Genomic DNA, 12,965 nt, shown 5'->3' with positions numbered 1-12,965 from the left:
TTAAATTGATACTATTCCACAGAGACTATTATTTTACACTTCTGCTTATAATCAAACATTTATTCTATGACTTAAAGTGATACTATTCCTCAGAAACTATCTGTCTCACAGATCTTTTAGTTATAATCCACTTTTATCATACTAGAACACTGTTGGTATCATGGTAAAGTACAGGAGAGGGAAAGTGTTGTATAGTATTCTGATTAAATTTCAGTCTTTTAGATGGCCAGTGTCTTGGGGCTGTGACTGTCATGAGTGTTTCTGCAGTGGTATAGCTTCTTGAAGCTATGATCTCTTCTCTTTTTTTAGTTGTCATATTCCCAATCTGTTTCCTTGAAGCCCTGACCCACGTGGCCTTAAATGAGACAGGAAGGCTGAAAGAGGCTGGACTGAGAGGAATTCGCTTCCTCCTACTGGAATAACACTCCGGTGGTTATTTTCTCTGGATTAAAGGACTTTGGTGTAGAGAAAACCTCTGGGTGTATTTCACAATGGATACTCTCTCCCTCCCCCGACACAGCCAGGAAAGGATCTTTCTCAGATCTTTATTGTGAAAATCGGACGGCGTTCCTGGAGGTAAATGCCCCACATGTGTGGGAATCCCCTTAAGACTATGGGTCCCAGGAGTATCTCTCATTACTAGCTTCTCTCATCACCAGTGTCCAGGCATTTATCAAAGTGTTTGGGTTTATGGATCCAGCGTCTCCTCCTGAAAAGCGAATGGCAGTCGAGTTCCTCTGCTTGCACTTACCTCTGCAGTTTGGGGAGAAGCACTCTGCTCTGTGACCTCGGTTCTCTCACGGTCCAAGAAAAGTCATTGATTTTCCACTTATCTAGCTTTGTCTTATTGTAAGGATGGAAGTGACTGGACATCCGTGTTATTTTTATACAAAAAAACACATTCCTCCTGTGATCAGCTTAACCTTATCCTAAACCCTCTCTTGTGCATTTCATTGTTGCTCAGGCTTCCAGAAAACCATCTAGATGCAGGTTAAATAAATCTTTGGTAAGAAGATAATTTGCTTCCCAAAATGTCAGTGTGCTTATCCAAGTTAAACATTAGTATTCTGATGTGAGCCATTCTAGACTTGGTTTGATAAAATTAACTGAAGATGAGAACCACTGATGAAGAATTTAAACAGGATTAATACCTTCATTTTAAAAGGTGGATAAGGTGGGTGAGCACATTAATGGTTTCATCCATTATATCTCTTGGTGCTAAGAATTCATGTCCTTGTCCTATTTAGGTAAAGAATTTTTATTTCTTGGCAGAAATAAGATTATATATAAACTGAACTATAAGAGTAATTTTTCTCAATTGACAAAAGGCACAATGTTTGCTTGAAGCTCTTATCTAATAGCTCATTGTATATTGGACTGTTTCTAAATCAGCCAAAGTTTAATAACGATGGGGAGAGATTAATTATCAGAGGGCCTCCTTCTCATTAAAAAATAGATTTACCACTTGAAAACTGCTGAACATTGTTTAAACATGTTTACATATCACTTCAACATTTAATATTAATAAAATGTCTTATAAAATAGTGTCTATGTTATAATTTTTCTTGTTAAAATATGTATATAACATTATATTTGCATATTTAAAAAACTAACAGAAATATTAAGCAAATATATGTGATTTTTTAATTTTCTTTTTGCATGTTTCTATTTTCTGAATTTTGTCTAATGAACAAGTAATGCTTTCATGAAAAAAAGAAAACCATAGACATCAAAATAAGAAGAATAATTCATAAAATACAAGACTTGAAAAGAATTTGGGATTTATTTGTTAAGCCAGTTAAGCCAGTTCCTAATTTCTTCAGTTGAGGAAATGGAGGTACACACCAAAAAAAAAAAAAAAAAAATTCCTCTTGAATACTGTTTCCCCATTTCTGCTTAAAGAATAATAACCATTTTTAAAGAGCTAGTTCAAATATGCACAATTTTGGCATTTCTATGGTAGCATGTCTCACATCTCTCACGTTTTTCGAGTATAACGTGAACCATGAAGAAATGAAAGAGAGGCTGTGGGGATGAGGATGGCTTCTCCTCACCATCTGTCCAGCGCTTAGCCATGTATCTTAGCTGTTGTTGCTCAGTCACCAAGCTGTGTTCAACTCTGAGACCCCATGGACTGCAGCACACCAGGTTCTCCAGTGCTTCACTGTCTCCTAAAGTTTGTTCACATTCACGTCTACTGAATCAGCGATGCGATCTAACCATCTCATGTTCTGCTGTCCCCTTCTCCTTAGATTTCAGTCTTTACCAGCATCAGAATCTGTTCCAATATCTTACTTATGCTATTTTAATTAACCCTTTAATCTTTTCAATTAATTTTCATTGACGTAGAGTTGACTTACAATGTTTCAGGTGTCCAGCAAATTGATTAGTTTCTATTGTAGATATATATGTGCATACATTGTTGTTATTTAGTCACTGAGTCATGTCCAACTCTTCTGCAACCCCATGGACTGTAGCCCGCCAGGGTCCTCTGTCCGTTAGGGGTTTCCCGGGAAAGAATACTGGCGTGGGTTGCCATTTCCTTTTCCTAGTGATCTTCCTGACCCAGGGATTGAACCCACATCTCCTGCATTGGCAGTCAGATTCTTTACCACTGAGCCACCAGGGATGCCCATGTATATATACTTTTCAGATACTTTTCCATTATGGGTTATTACAAGACATTGAATACAGTTCCTGTTAGAGGTTATTATAAGACATTGAATACAGCAGGTCCTTGTTTACCTATTTTATGTATAGTAGTGTATATGTGTTAATCCCAAATTCCTATTTTACTACCCTTCTACTCCCTTCCCCTTTAGCAATATAATATGATATTTGTCTCAATCTACCTATTTAATTCACTTAGCATGGTAATTTCTAGGTCCACCCAAGTTACTGAAAACAGCATTATATCATTCTTTTTTATGGGCTGAGCAATATTCTATTGTGTGTGTATATATACATTTGCTGCTGCTGCTAAGTTGCTTCAGTCATGTCCGACTCTGTGCGACCCCATAAATGGCAGCCCACCAGGTTCCCCCATCCCTGGGATTCTCCAGGCAAGAGTACTGGAGTGGGTTGCCATTTCCTCCTCCAATGCATGAAAGTGAAAAGTGAAAGTGAAGTCGCTCAGTCACGTCTGACTTTTAGCGACCCCATGGACTGCAGCCCACCAGGCTCCTCCGTCCATGGGATTTGCCAGGCAAGAGTACTGGAGTGGGTTGCCATTGCCTTCTCCATATATACATATACATATATATAAATATATATCACATCTTCTTTATCCATTCATCTGTCAATGGACATTTAGGTTGCTTAATTAATCCTTTCAATACCTTCATGACTTAAATATTACTCTCATTATTCAGATGAATAAAAGGAAAATTAAACAGGTTAAGACATTTTAGAGTCTTAAAGTTGTCTTAAAGTTAAGACAACTTTGTCAAAACCCACAGAACTTGAGTTTTACATAGGTTCACATTTCTTCAAAACTTAAATATGTTAACATACAGCAAATACTCAGAAAATGTATTTAATAATCAAGGTATTTATCAGCAGCTGACTGATCCTTCGATTAATTCACAATGAAAACAACTTTGACCACAACTAGCACTTGAAGTCCAGATTTTTTAAACAAATAGAATTCTTTTTCATCATCAAAAAGTGATCATCACTGCTGCCATCTGGCTTCCTTGTTCTCTTCTTTACTGTACTTCAAAATGCTTTTTTAAAATTATCTGTTTGCTTGAAACATCACTTTCTTTTTTAGACACCAGCTTCTTGCACTAACCTTTTGCCTCCGAGCTTAAATTCTAGAGCTAAATAACAATAGCTTATATATTTAGCACTTTCCTAAAAGCTACCACGTTGGATAATTTGTTTGGAAACAGATGGGATAGATACTATTACTTTCATTTTAAGGATGTGAAGGCTAAGCCTCCGAGCGTTTCTGTGATTTGCTTATGAGCCTATACAACTTATACAGCTCTTAAATCACAAATCTAGGACCCAAGGGGAGTTTTCTGACCCCAGATCTAGTGTTCTTCCCTCTATGTTATGTGGTCTGATCATGCAGAGGCATTCTCTTTGTCACCCCTTTACTTACCCACTACACGTTCTGTTACACTTGGTTTCACTTCCATCCTTACTGGACAGTTTCAATCTCTTAGTTTTTTAGCTTTTGTTCCTGTCAGGGTTTTTAATTGCTTGCAACAGAAACTCACTCTGACTGAACTAAACAGGGAACAAATTTGCTGAAAGAATAGCGGATAATTCAGGAGATCCTGGAGATGCAGGATGAGAAACAGGTAAGAACGAGAGAAGAGGGCAGCAGCCAGATCATCTGCTGGAGCTGCGCTCTCGAGCACAGGGTACCTCTGGGCAGCGCTTACCTTTACTGACACCTCTGATCTCATGCTTACAAACAGGATGCTGTTAGCACCACTGCCCTTGCCCACTGCTAGAGTGCTTGTCCATTGTCCTTGCTTCTTTGTGTCAGTATCTCCTGTTTCAAAGTCTTGAATGGGTATGTCTGATTGGCTGAGTATTGATCTTGTGGTCATACTGTAGCTTCCTGGGAAGTTGGGAAACGGTAAGTGCTAAGTATGTTTGACTTCTATCATGGAAAGTGAGCTCTTTCTCTCAACAAGACTCATGAAGTATATGTGCATGCATGCTAAGTCTCTTCAGTCGTGTCCGACTCTTTGTGACCCCATGGACTGTGGCCCGCCAGGCTCCTCTGTCTATGGGAGGCAAGAATACTGGAGTGGGTTGCCATGCCCTTCTCCAAGGAACCTTCCCAACCCAGGGACTGATACATTGCAGGCAGATTCTTTACTGCTGAATCAACATGGGCAGCCCTCATTAAGCATATACTTCTCTAAATATAACAAGGAGGTTGAATTAAAGTCCCCTACCATGACCAAAAAATAGCCAACTTCTAATATTAATTCCAATTTAGTTTTGCATGTTCTTTCTTTGAGTGACATTTTTTTGGAGATAAGGGACATATATAATTTATTACTATGTCTCGGTTGTCACTCAGCCAATAATTACACTTGTTCTGTGGCATTCTGAAGGGTTTTAACCTGTCATTTAACTTTCACTTATCATCTAAGAAATTCCTTTTCCAAAATTATCATCTAATATTTCTCTCAAACGAGTTGATTTCATCAGGGCTTGACAGCATGAACTGTGGCTTTACAAAATCTTTTCAAAGCATGAAAACTATGTTTGGTATATTTCCATGGCTTTAGATTTTAAGATATGCCTTGTTATTTTACTTTAAGAACTCTAGATATTTCTTCAACAGCAATATGTTTCTGATTCTGAATAATCCATTCCTCTGCAGTATTTTTGAACAGTGGCTTCGAAAGTATCGTCCTCTTCAAGATGTTTATCCAGAAGCTAATGCACCCATTGGACACAACCGAGAATCCTACATGGTCCCTTTCATCCCCCTCTACAGAAACGGTGACTTCTTTATTTCATCCAAGGATCTGGGCTATGACTACAGCTACCTACAAGAGTCAGGTAAAGTTCAGTTTCTCTCATATGAATTGCTCAGTCTGATGTGACCAATCTTTTCTGAAAGTGTGCAAAACCTTATGATTTACAGTGTTATCCCCCAATGCTTTAACTTGTAAAGTGCATTATAATCCTTAGTTCATCACTGATTTATTATTGCATGGCCCAAGCTGCAAGAATCTTTAAGCTCTTACCCATTCTGCTTAATATGAGGCATTCTGTGTGTGGCAACCTGGGAAGAGCACTAGAATTAAAATCAGAAAACAGTGAGTGTGAGACCTGATGCTTAAACTGACTTTGGTGTGACGTTGGGAATTCTGACTTCAATTCCCTGAATTTCAGCTTCTTAACCTAACATATTGGGAATGTAATACCTCAAAGAGATATTGTGATGATTAAGGGCATTAAGAGCCTAGTGCAGTCTGCACAAGAAAAATATCTACCAGTTTTAGAATCATTTTTGGGAACTTCCTGCCAGGGTTATCAAGAAAACTTGTGAACATTTTGTTGTTGTTGTTGTTTTTAACATTGTGATATTAAATCCAATTAACAATAATAATAATGCTAATAGATATAATAATAATAATTGCTATGACTATGATTAAGGTAGTGTTATAAAAGCCTAGGATTGTAACTATTTCTAGGCTTTAAATAATCTTCCTTAGTTTAAGTATGCATATATTTTCTTGATAAATGAGGAACAGATAGTAATGTTCTGCTACAATCTGAGAGTTTACTCCATATTATACATGCATTATTAGTCACTATATATTCAGTTCAGTTCAGTTCTGTCGTTCAGTCGTGTCTGACTCTTTGCGACCCCATGAATCGCAGCTATATATTAGGTATTATTATCCCTAGAATAAGATGAGGACACTGATGCTAAAACAATTTCGATGACTTTCCCAGTATCAAATACCAGCATACGTATGAGCCAGATTTCAATACTACAGGGTCCTCTCCACTTAACAGAAGATGGTCAAAGCAATAAAATAACACAGAGCATGTGGATAAGAGGTGTTCAGCAAGCACTGATGTTTCATTATATTCATGGATAATTCATGAAAAGGTGAATAAATTAGTAAAACTAAATGAACAGATAAATGACATTTTTTTCTTTTTCCTTTTTTTTCCCCTTTATTTTTATTAGTTGGAAGCTAATTACTTTACAATATTGTAGTGGTTTTTGCCATACATTGACATGAATCAGCCATGGATTTGCATGTGTTTCCCATCCTGAACCCCACTCCCACCTCCCTCCCCATCCCATCCCTCTGGGTCCTCCCAGTGCACAAGCCCTGAGCACTTGTCTCATGCATCCAACCTGGACTGGTGGTCTGTTTCACACTTGATAATATACAGGTTTCAATGCTATTCTCTCAGATCATCCCACGCTCGCCTTCTCCCACAGAGTCCTAAAGTCTGTTCTGTACATTTGTCTCTCTTTTTCTGTTTTGCATATAGGGTTATCATTACCATCTTTCTAAATTCCATATATATGCGTTGGTATGCTGTATTGGTCTTTATCTTTCTGGCTTACTTCACTCTGTATAACGGGCTCCAGTTTCATCCATCTCATTAGAACTGATTCAAATGAATTCTTTTTAATGGCTGAGTAATATTCCATGGTGTATATGTACCACAGCTTCCTTATCCATTCATCTGCTGATAGGCATCAAGGTTGCTTCCATGTCCTGGCTATTATAAATAGTGCTGCGATGAACTTTGGGGTGCATGTGTCTCTTTCAGATCTGGTTTCCTCAGTGTGTATGCCCAGAAGTGGGATTGCTGGGTCATATGGCGGTTCTATTTCCAGTTTTTTAAGAAATCTCCACACTGTTCTCCATAGTGGCTATACTAGTTTGCATTCCCACCAACAGTGTAAGAGGGTTCCCTTTTCTCCACACCCTCCCAGCATTTATTGCTTGTAGACTTTTGGATAGAAGCCATCCTGACTGGCGTGTAATGGTACCTCATTGTGGTTTTGATTTGCATTTCTCTGATAATGAGTGATGTTGAGCATCTTTTCACGTGTTTGTTAGCCATCTGTATGTCTTCTTTGGAGAAATGTCTGTTTAGTTCTTTGGCCCATTTTTTGATTGGGTCATTTATTTTTCTGGAATTGAGCTTCAGGAGTTGCTTGTATATTTTTGAGATTAATCCTTTGTCTGTTGCTTCGTTTGCTATTATTTTCTCCCAATCTGAGGGCTGTCTTTTCACCTTGCTTATAGTTTCCTTTGTTGTGCAAAAGCTTTTAAGTTTCATTAGGTCCCATTTGTTTAGTTTTGCTTTTATTTCCAATATTCTGGGAGGTGAGTCATACAGGATCCTGTTGTGATTTATGTTGGAGAGTGTTTTGCCTATGTTCTCCTCTAGGAGTTTTATAGTTTCTGGTCTTACATTTAGATCTTTAGTCCATTTTGAATTTATTTTTGTGTATGGTGTTAGAAAGTGTTCTAGTTTCATTCTTTTACAAGTGGTTGATCAGTTTTCCAAGCACCACTTGTTAAAGAGGCTTAGGTAAGCCTGTATTGCTGTGAACCTTCCCCTTAGCACTGCTTTTACAATGTCCCATATGTTTTGGGTTATTGTGTTTTCATTTTCATTTGTTTTTATGCATATTTTGATTTCCTTTTTGATTTCTTCTATGATTTGTTGGTTATTCATAAGTGTGTTATTTAACCTCCATATGTTTGAATTTTTAATAGCTTTTTTCCCTGTAATTGAGACCTAATCTTACTGCATTGTGGTCAGAAAAGATGACTGGAATGATTTCAATTTTTTTTAATTTGCCAAGGCTAGATTTATGGCCCAGGATGTGATCTATTCTGGAGAAGATTCCGTGTGCACTTGAGAAAAAGGTGAAAATGATTCTTTTGGGGTGAAATGTCCTATAGACATCAATTAGGTCTAGTTGATCCATTGTGTCATTTAAACTTTGTGATTCCTTTTTAATTTTCTGTCTAGTGATCTATCCATAGATGTGAGTGGGGTATTAAAGTCTCCCTCTTATTGTGTTATTGTTAATTTCCCATTTCATACTTGTTAGCATTTGCCTTACATATTGTGGTGCTCCTATGTTGAGTGCATATATATTTATAATTATTATATCTTCTTCTTGGATTGATCCTTTGATCATTATGTAGTGTCCTTCTTTGTCTCTTTTCACAGCCTTTATTTTAAAGTCTATTTTATCTGATATGAGTATTGCGACTCCTGCTTTCTTTTGGTCTCCATTTGCGTGAAATATCTTTTTTCCAGCCCTTCACTTTCAGTCTGTATTTCCCTTGTTTTGAGGTGGGTCTCTTGCAGACAGCATATATAGGCGTCTTGCTTTTGTATCCATTCAGCCAGACTTTGTCTTTTGGTTGGGGCATTCAATCCATTTACATTTAAGGTAATTATTGATAAGTATGGTCCCATTTCATTTACTTTGTTGTTTTGGGTTTGAGTTTATACAACCTTTCTGTGTTTCTTGCCTAGAGAAGGTCCTTTAGCATTTGTTGAAGAGCTGGTTTGGTGGTGCTGAATTCTCTCAGCTTTTGCTTGTCTGTAAGACTTTTGAATTCTCCTTCATATCTGAATGAGATCCTTGCTGGGTACAGTAATCTGGGTCATTACTTTAAGCATGTCCTGCCATTCCCTTGTGGCCTGAAGAGTTTCAATTGAAAGATCAGCTGTTATCCTTATAGGAATCCCTTTGTGTGTTATTTGTTGTTTCTCCCTTGCTGCTTTTAATATTTGTTCTTTGTATTTGGTCTTTGTTAATTTGATTTATGTGTGTCTTGGGGTGTTTTGCCTTGGGTTTATCCTCTTTGGGACTCTCTGGGTTTCTTGGACTTGTGTGACTATTTCCTTCCCCATTTTGTGGAAGTTTTCAGCTATTATCTCCTTGAGTATTTTCTGATGGCCTTTCTTTTTGTCTTCTTTTTCTGGGACTCCTATGGTTCAAATGTTGGGGCATTTCACAGTGTCCCAGAGTTCCTTGAGGTTGTCCTCATTTCTTTTGATTCATTTTTCTTTTTTTCCTCTCTGCTTCATTTATTTCCACCATTTTTCTTGTACCTCACTTATCCTATTTTCTGCCTCCATTATTCTACTGTTGGTTCCCTCCAGAGTGTTTTTGATCTCATTTATTGCATTATTCATTTTTTTTTTTTTGCATTATTCATTTTTAATTGACTCTTTTTTATTTCTTCTAGGTCCTTGTTAAACATTTCTTGCATCTTCTCAATCCTTGTCTCTAGGTTATTTATCTGTAACTCCATTTTGTTTCAAGATTTTGGATCATTTTTCTTATCATTATTCTAAATTCTTTTTCAGGTAAATTCCCTATCTCCTCTTCTTTTGTTTGGCTTGGTGGGCATTTTTCATGTTCCTTCACCTGCTGGGTATTTCTCTGCCGTTTCATCTTATTTAGATTGGTGTGTTTGGGGTGGCCTTTCTGTATTCTGGTAGTCTGTGGTTCCTTTTTATTGTGGAGGTTTCTCCCAGGGAGTGGGGCTGGACGTTTGGCTTGTCGAGGTTTGCTGGTTAGGGAAGCTTGCATTGGTGTTCTGGTGGGTGGAGCTGGATTTCTTCTCTCTGGACTGCCAGTAGTGAATGTCCAGTAGTGAGTTTTGAGATGGGTCTATGGGTTTGGTGTTACTTTGGGCAGCCTGTATGTTGATGCTCAGGGCTATGTTCCTGCGTTGCTGGAGAATTTGCATGTTATGTCTTGCTCTGGAACTTATTGGCTCTTGGGTGGTGGTTGGTTTCAGTGTAGGTATGGAGGCTTTTGGAAGATCTCTTATTAATTAATGTTCCCTGTAGTCAGGAGTTCTCTGGTGTTCTCAGGTTTTGGGCTTAAGCCTCTTGCCTCTGGATTTCAGTCTTATTCTTCCAGTAGCCTCAAGACTTCTCCCTCCATACAGCACTGATAATAAAACTTCCAGGTTAATGGAGAAAGGATTCTCCACAGTGAGGGACACCCAGAGATGTTCGCAGAGTTACATGAAGAAGAAGAGAGGGAGGACGGAGATAGAGGTGAGCAGGAGGAGGAAAAGGGGGACTCAAGAATAGAGAGAGAGATTTAGGCAGTACTCTGTTCCCTAACGTTCTCCACAGCCCAGAACACCCACAGAGATTCACAGAATTGGATTGAGAAGAGAAGGGAGAGGGAGGAAATAGGGGTGATCTGGGGGAGAAAAAGGAGAGTCAAAAGGGGGAGAGAGTGATCAAACCAGTAATCACATTCCTGAGTAAAAATGGGTACTGAAGATTGGATTCTTAAATGTCCAAAATTGTTATCAAATACTGAAAAACAAAAATTAAAAATCTGGAGTAGAGGTTAAACTCTTAAAAATACAATATTAAAAAAAAACAAAATCACAAAAAAAAATGAAAGAAATATATATGAAGTTTGCTTTAAAAATAGGGTCTTTTTTTTTTTTTTGCAAGGTTTTGTGGGCTATAAAAATCAAAATTAAAGAGTAATAGAGGACTTAAAAAAAAAGAAAAAAAACTTTTAATTAAAAAAAAATAATAGTAAAAATATATCTAGGAATTTCTCTGGAGCTGTTACAGGCAGTGTGGGTTCAGCTTAGATTCAGATAGCCCCTTGTTCCAGCTTACACTTCTTGATATCTAGAGGCCCCTTCCAGTGTAGTCAGTGTTAACTACAGGGATTTTAATCTGTTTCCCCTGTCACTTCTGTAGCGGTTCCCTTCGTTTATTTGGCTTCTGTTTGCAGTCTCTTCAGTGTCTAATTTCTGCCCTGACACAAGCGGGCGGAGGTGGTCTCTTGTTTAGGTTCACTTGTTCAGTCGTGCTGCGGGGAGGGAGGGGCGCTGCAGTCAAATGTCACTGGGTGTGTGGGGAGGACCCGCAGTGTTCCAGCCACACTGGGTTAGCCCCGGCTCCCAGCATGTGTGCTTCCCCGCCTACACTGCTCAGGCTCCAGGCTGCTCTACAGGGAGCGGGCCCTGAGTTATGTGCACTTCCCAGGCCCAAGCTGCTCAGTTTCAGGTTCTCGGGTACTCCATAAAGGCGCAGACTCGGTTGGGCCTGCGTTGTGTGCCGTTCAGGGTCCTAGCAGCTCAGGCAACCAGGAACTTGACGAGCACGACTTCTCCCCTCCCCGTCCCAGCCTCAGTTTCTGGGGGTGCCGGTCTGGTGTGCCTTGTTTCTCTTCTGGGGAGCTGATCTCTGGCTGCGACCCTCCCAGCGGATGTCAACCATCCAGAATTTCAGGAAGTCTTTGGTTAGAGACTGGAAGCCTCTTTGCAGTTTGGTGGGGGATGCCGTCTCTGGGGCCGAGTTTGCCACTTTCAGGCTCTGGCTGGTGCCCGCCTCCCCACTGCCTCCGGCGGGGGATGGGCCCGTCCGCAGCCGGCTATCTCGTTTCTGGTATTGCTCAGTCCTTTGTTCTGCGAATGGGCCGGCTGTGCTTTAGGTTAGGGCTTTTCACAGATTAATTCTCTCTCTCTCTTGCTATCCCACAGTTTAAGCTGCTATCTCACATTAGCTCCCTCCGATTGCCCTCAGGGCATTCAGGCCCGGTCCTTACCCTAAGCAATGCCGCCCGCTCCTCTCTGTTCAGCCCCTATTTGCTGGTGGTGGATGCGAGCATATGGGGTATTTTTCTGCTGGGAGTTGCTCTTAGGCATGTAATCTGTGGGTTTTATTTACTTTTCCTCCCCGTGAGGTTGCCCTCTGAGATTCAAAAACTTCCCTCACACCTGCTAGTGAGAGGGTTTCCTGGTGTTTGGAAACTTCCTCTATTAAGACTCCCTTCCCGGGATGGATCTCCATCCCTAACTCTTTTGTCTCTCTTTTTATCTTTTATATTTTGTCCTACCTCTTTTTGAAGACAATGGGCTGCTTTTCTGGGTGCCTGATGTCCTCTGCTAGTGATCAGAAGTTGTTTTGTGGAGTTTGCTCAGCGTTCAAATGTTCTTTTGATGAGTTTGTGGGGGAGAAAGTGGTCTCCCCATCTTATTCCTCCACCATCTTAGCTCCTCCTCTCAATAAATGACTTTTATCAACTTCCTACCTCTTGTTAGACCTTAGTGACACATACATTAATGACATACCTCTAGCCTCAAGGAGCTCTAAATTCAGTGTACAAGTCAGACCATTGTGCAAGAAACTATGAAACATCAGGCTGTGTTAAGTGCAGTAAAGGAGTCATAAACAGAATACTAGAGGAGTACAGAGGAAAAGGCAATGACTTCAGAATAGTTCTAACTAGAGAAACAAGATGAGACCTTGAAGGGTGAGCAGGCAGATAGCAGATGGAAAAGAGTAAGGAATATTCAAAACTAAAAGAATAACAAAATAGAGGTATAAAGTGTACTATGTATTTCTGGAATGCTAAATTCTCCAATTTGAAAAGCATGCGTGATGGAAATTACACAGATGTGATAAACTGAGTCACTTCATAATAGCCAACACAT

The 12,965-nt window shown here is 39.4% G+C and overlaps 1 protein-coding gene across 1 annotated transcript in view; it reads left to right on the top strand.

Annotated features, from left to right (window-relative positions):
• TYR (tyrosinase) overlaps nt 1–12,965 on the top strand; it is a 110,823-nt gene that overhangs the window by 85,265 nt on the left and 12,593 nt on the right. The window contains exon 4 of the mRNA XM_065936709.1: nt 5,354–5,535. Coding sequence (XP_065792781.1) covers nt 5,354–5,535 — 182 coding nt within the window. The remainder of the gene's footprint in view (nt 1–5,353; nt 5,536–12,965) is intronic.

The sequence above is a fragment of the Muntiacus reevesi genome, chromosome 5, assembly GCF_963930625.1.
Source record: "Muntiacus reevesi chromosome 5, mMunRee1.1, whole genome shotgun sequence".
Taxonomy (NCBI): Eukaryota; Metazoa; Chordata; class Mammalia; order Artiodactyla; family Cervidae; genus Muntiacus; species Muntiacus reevesi.
This window is presented reverse-complemented; position numbering and strand designations above follow the sequence as displayed.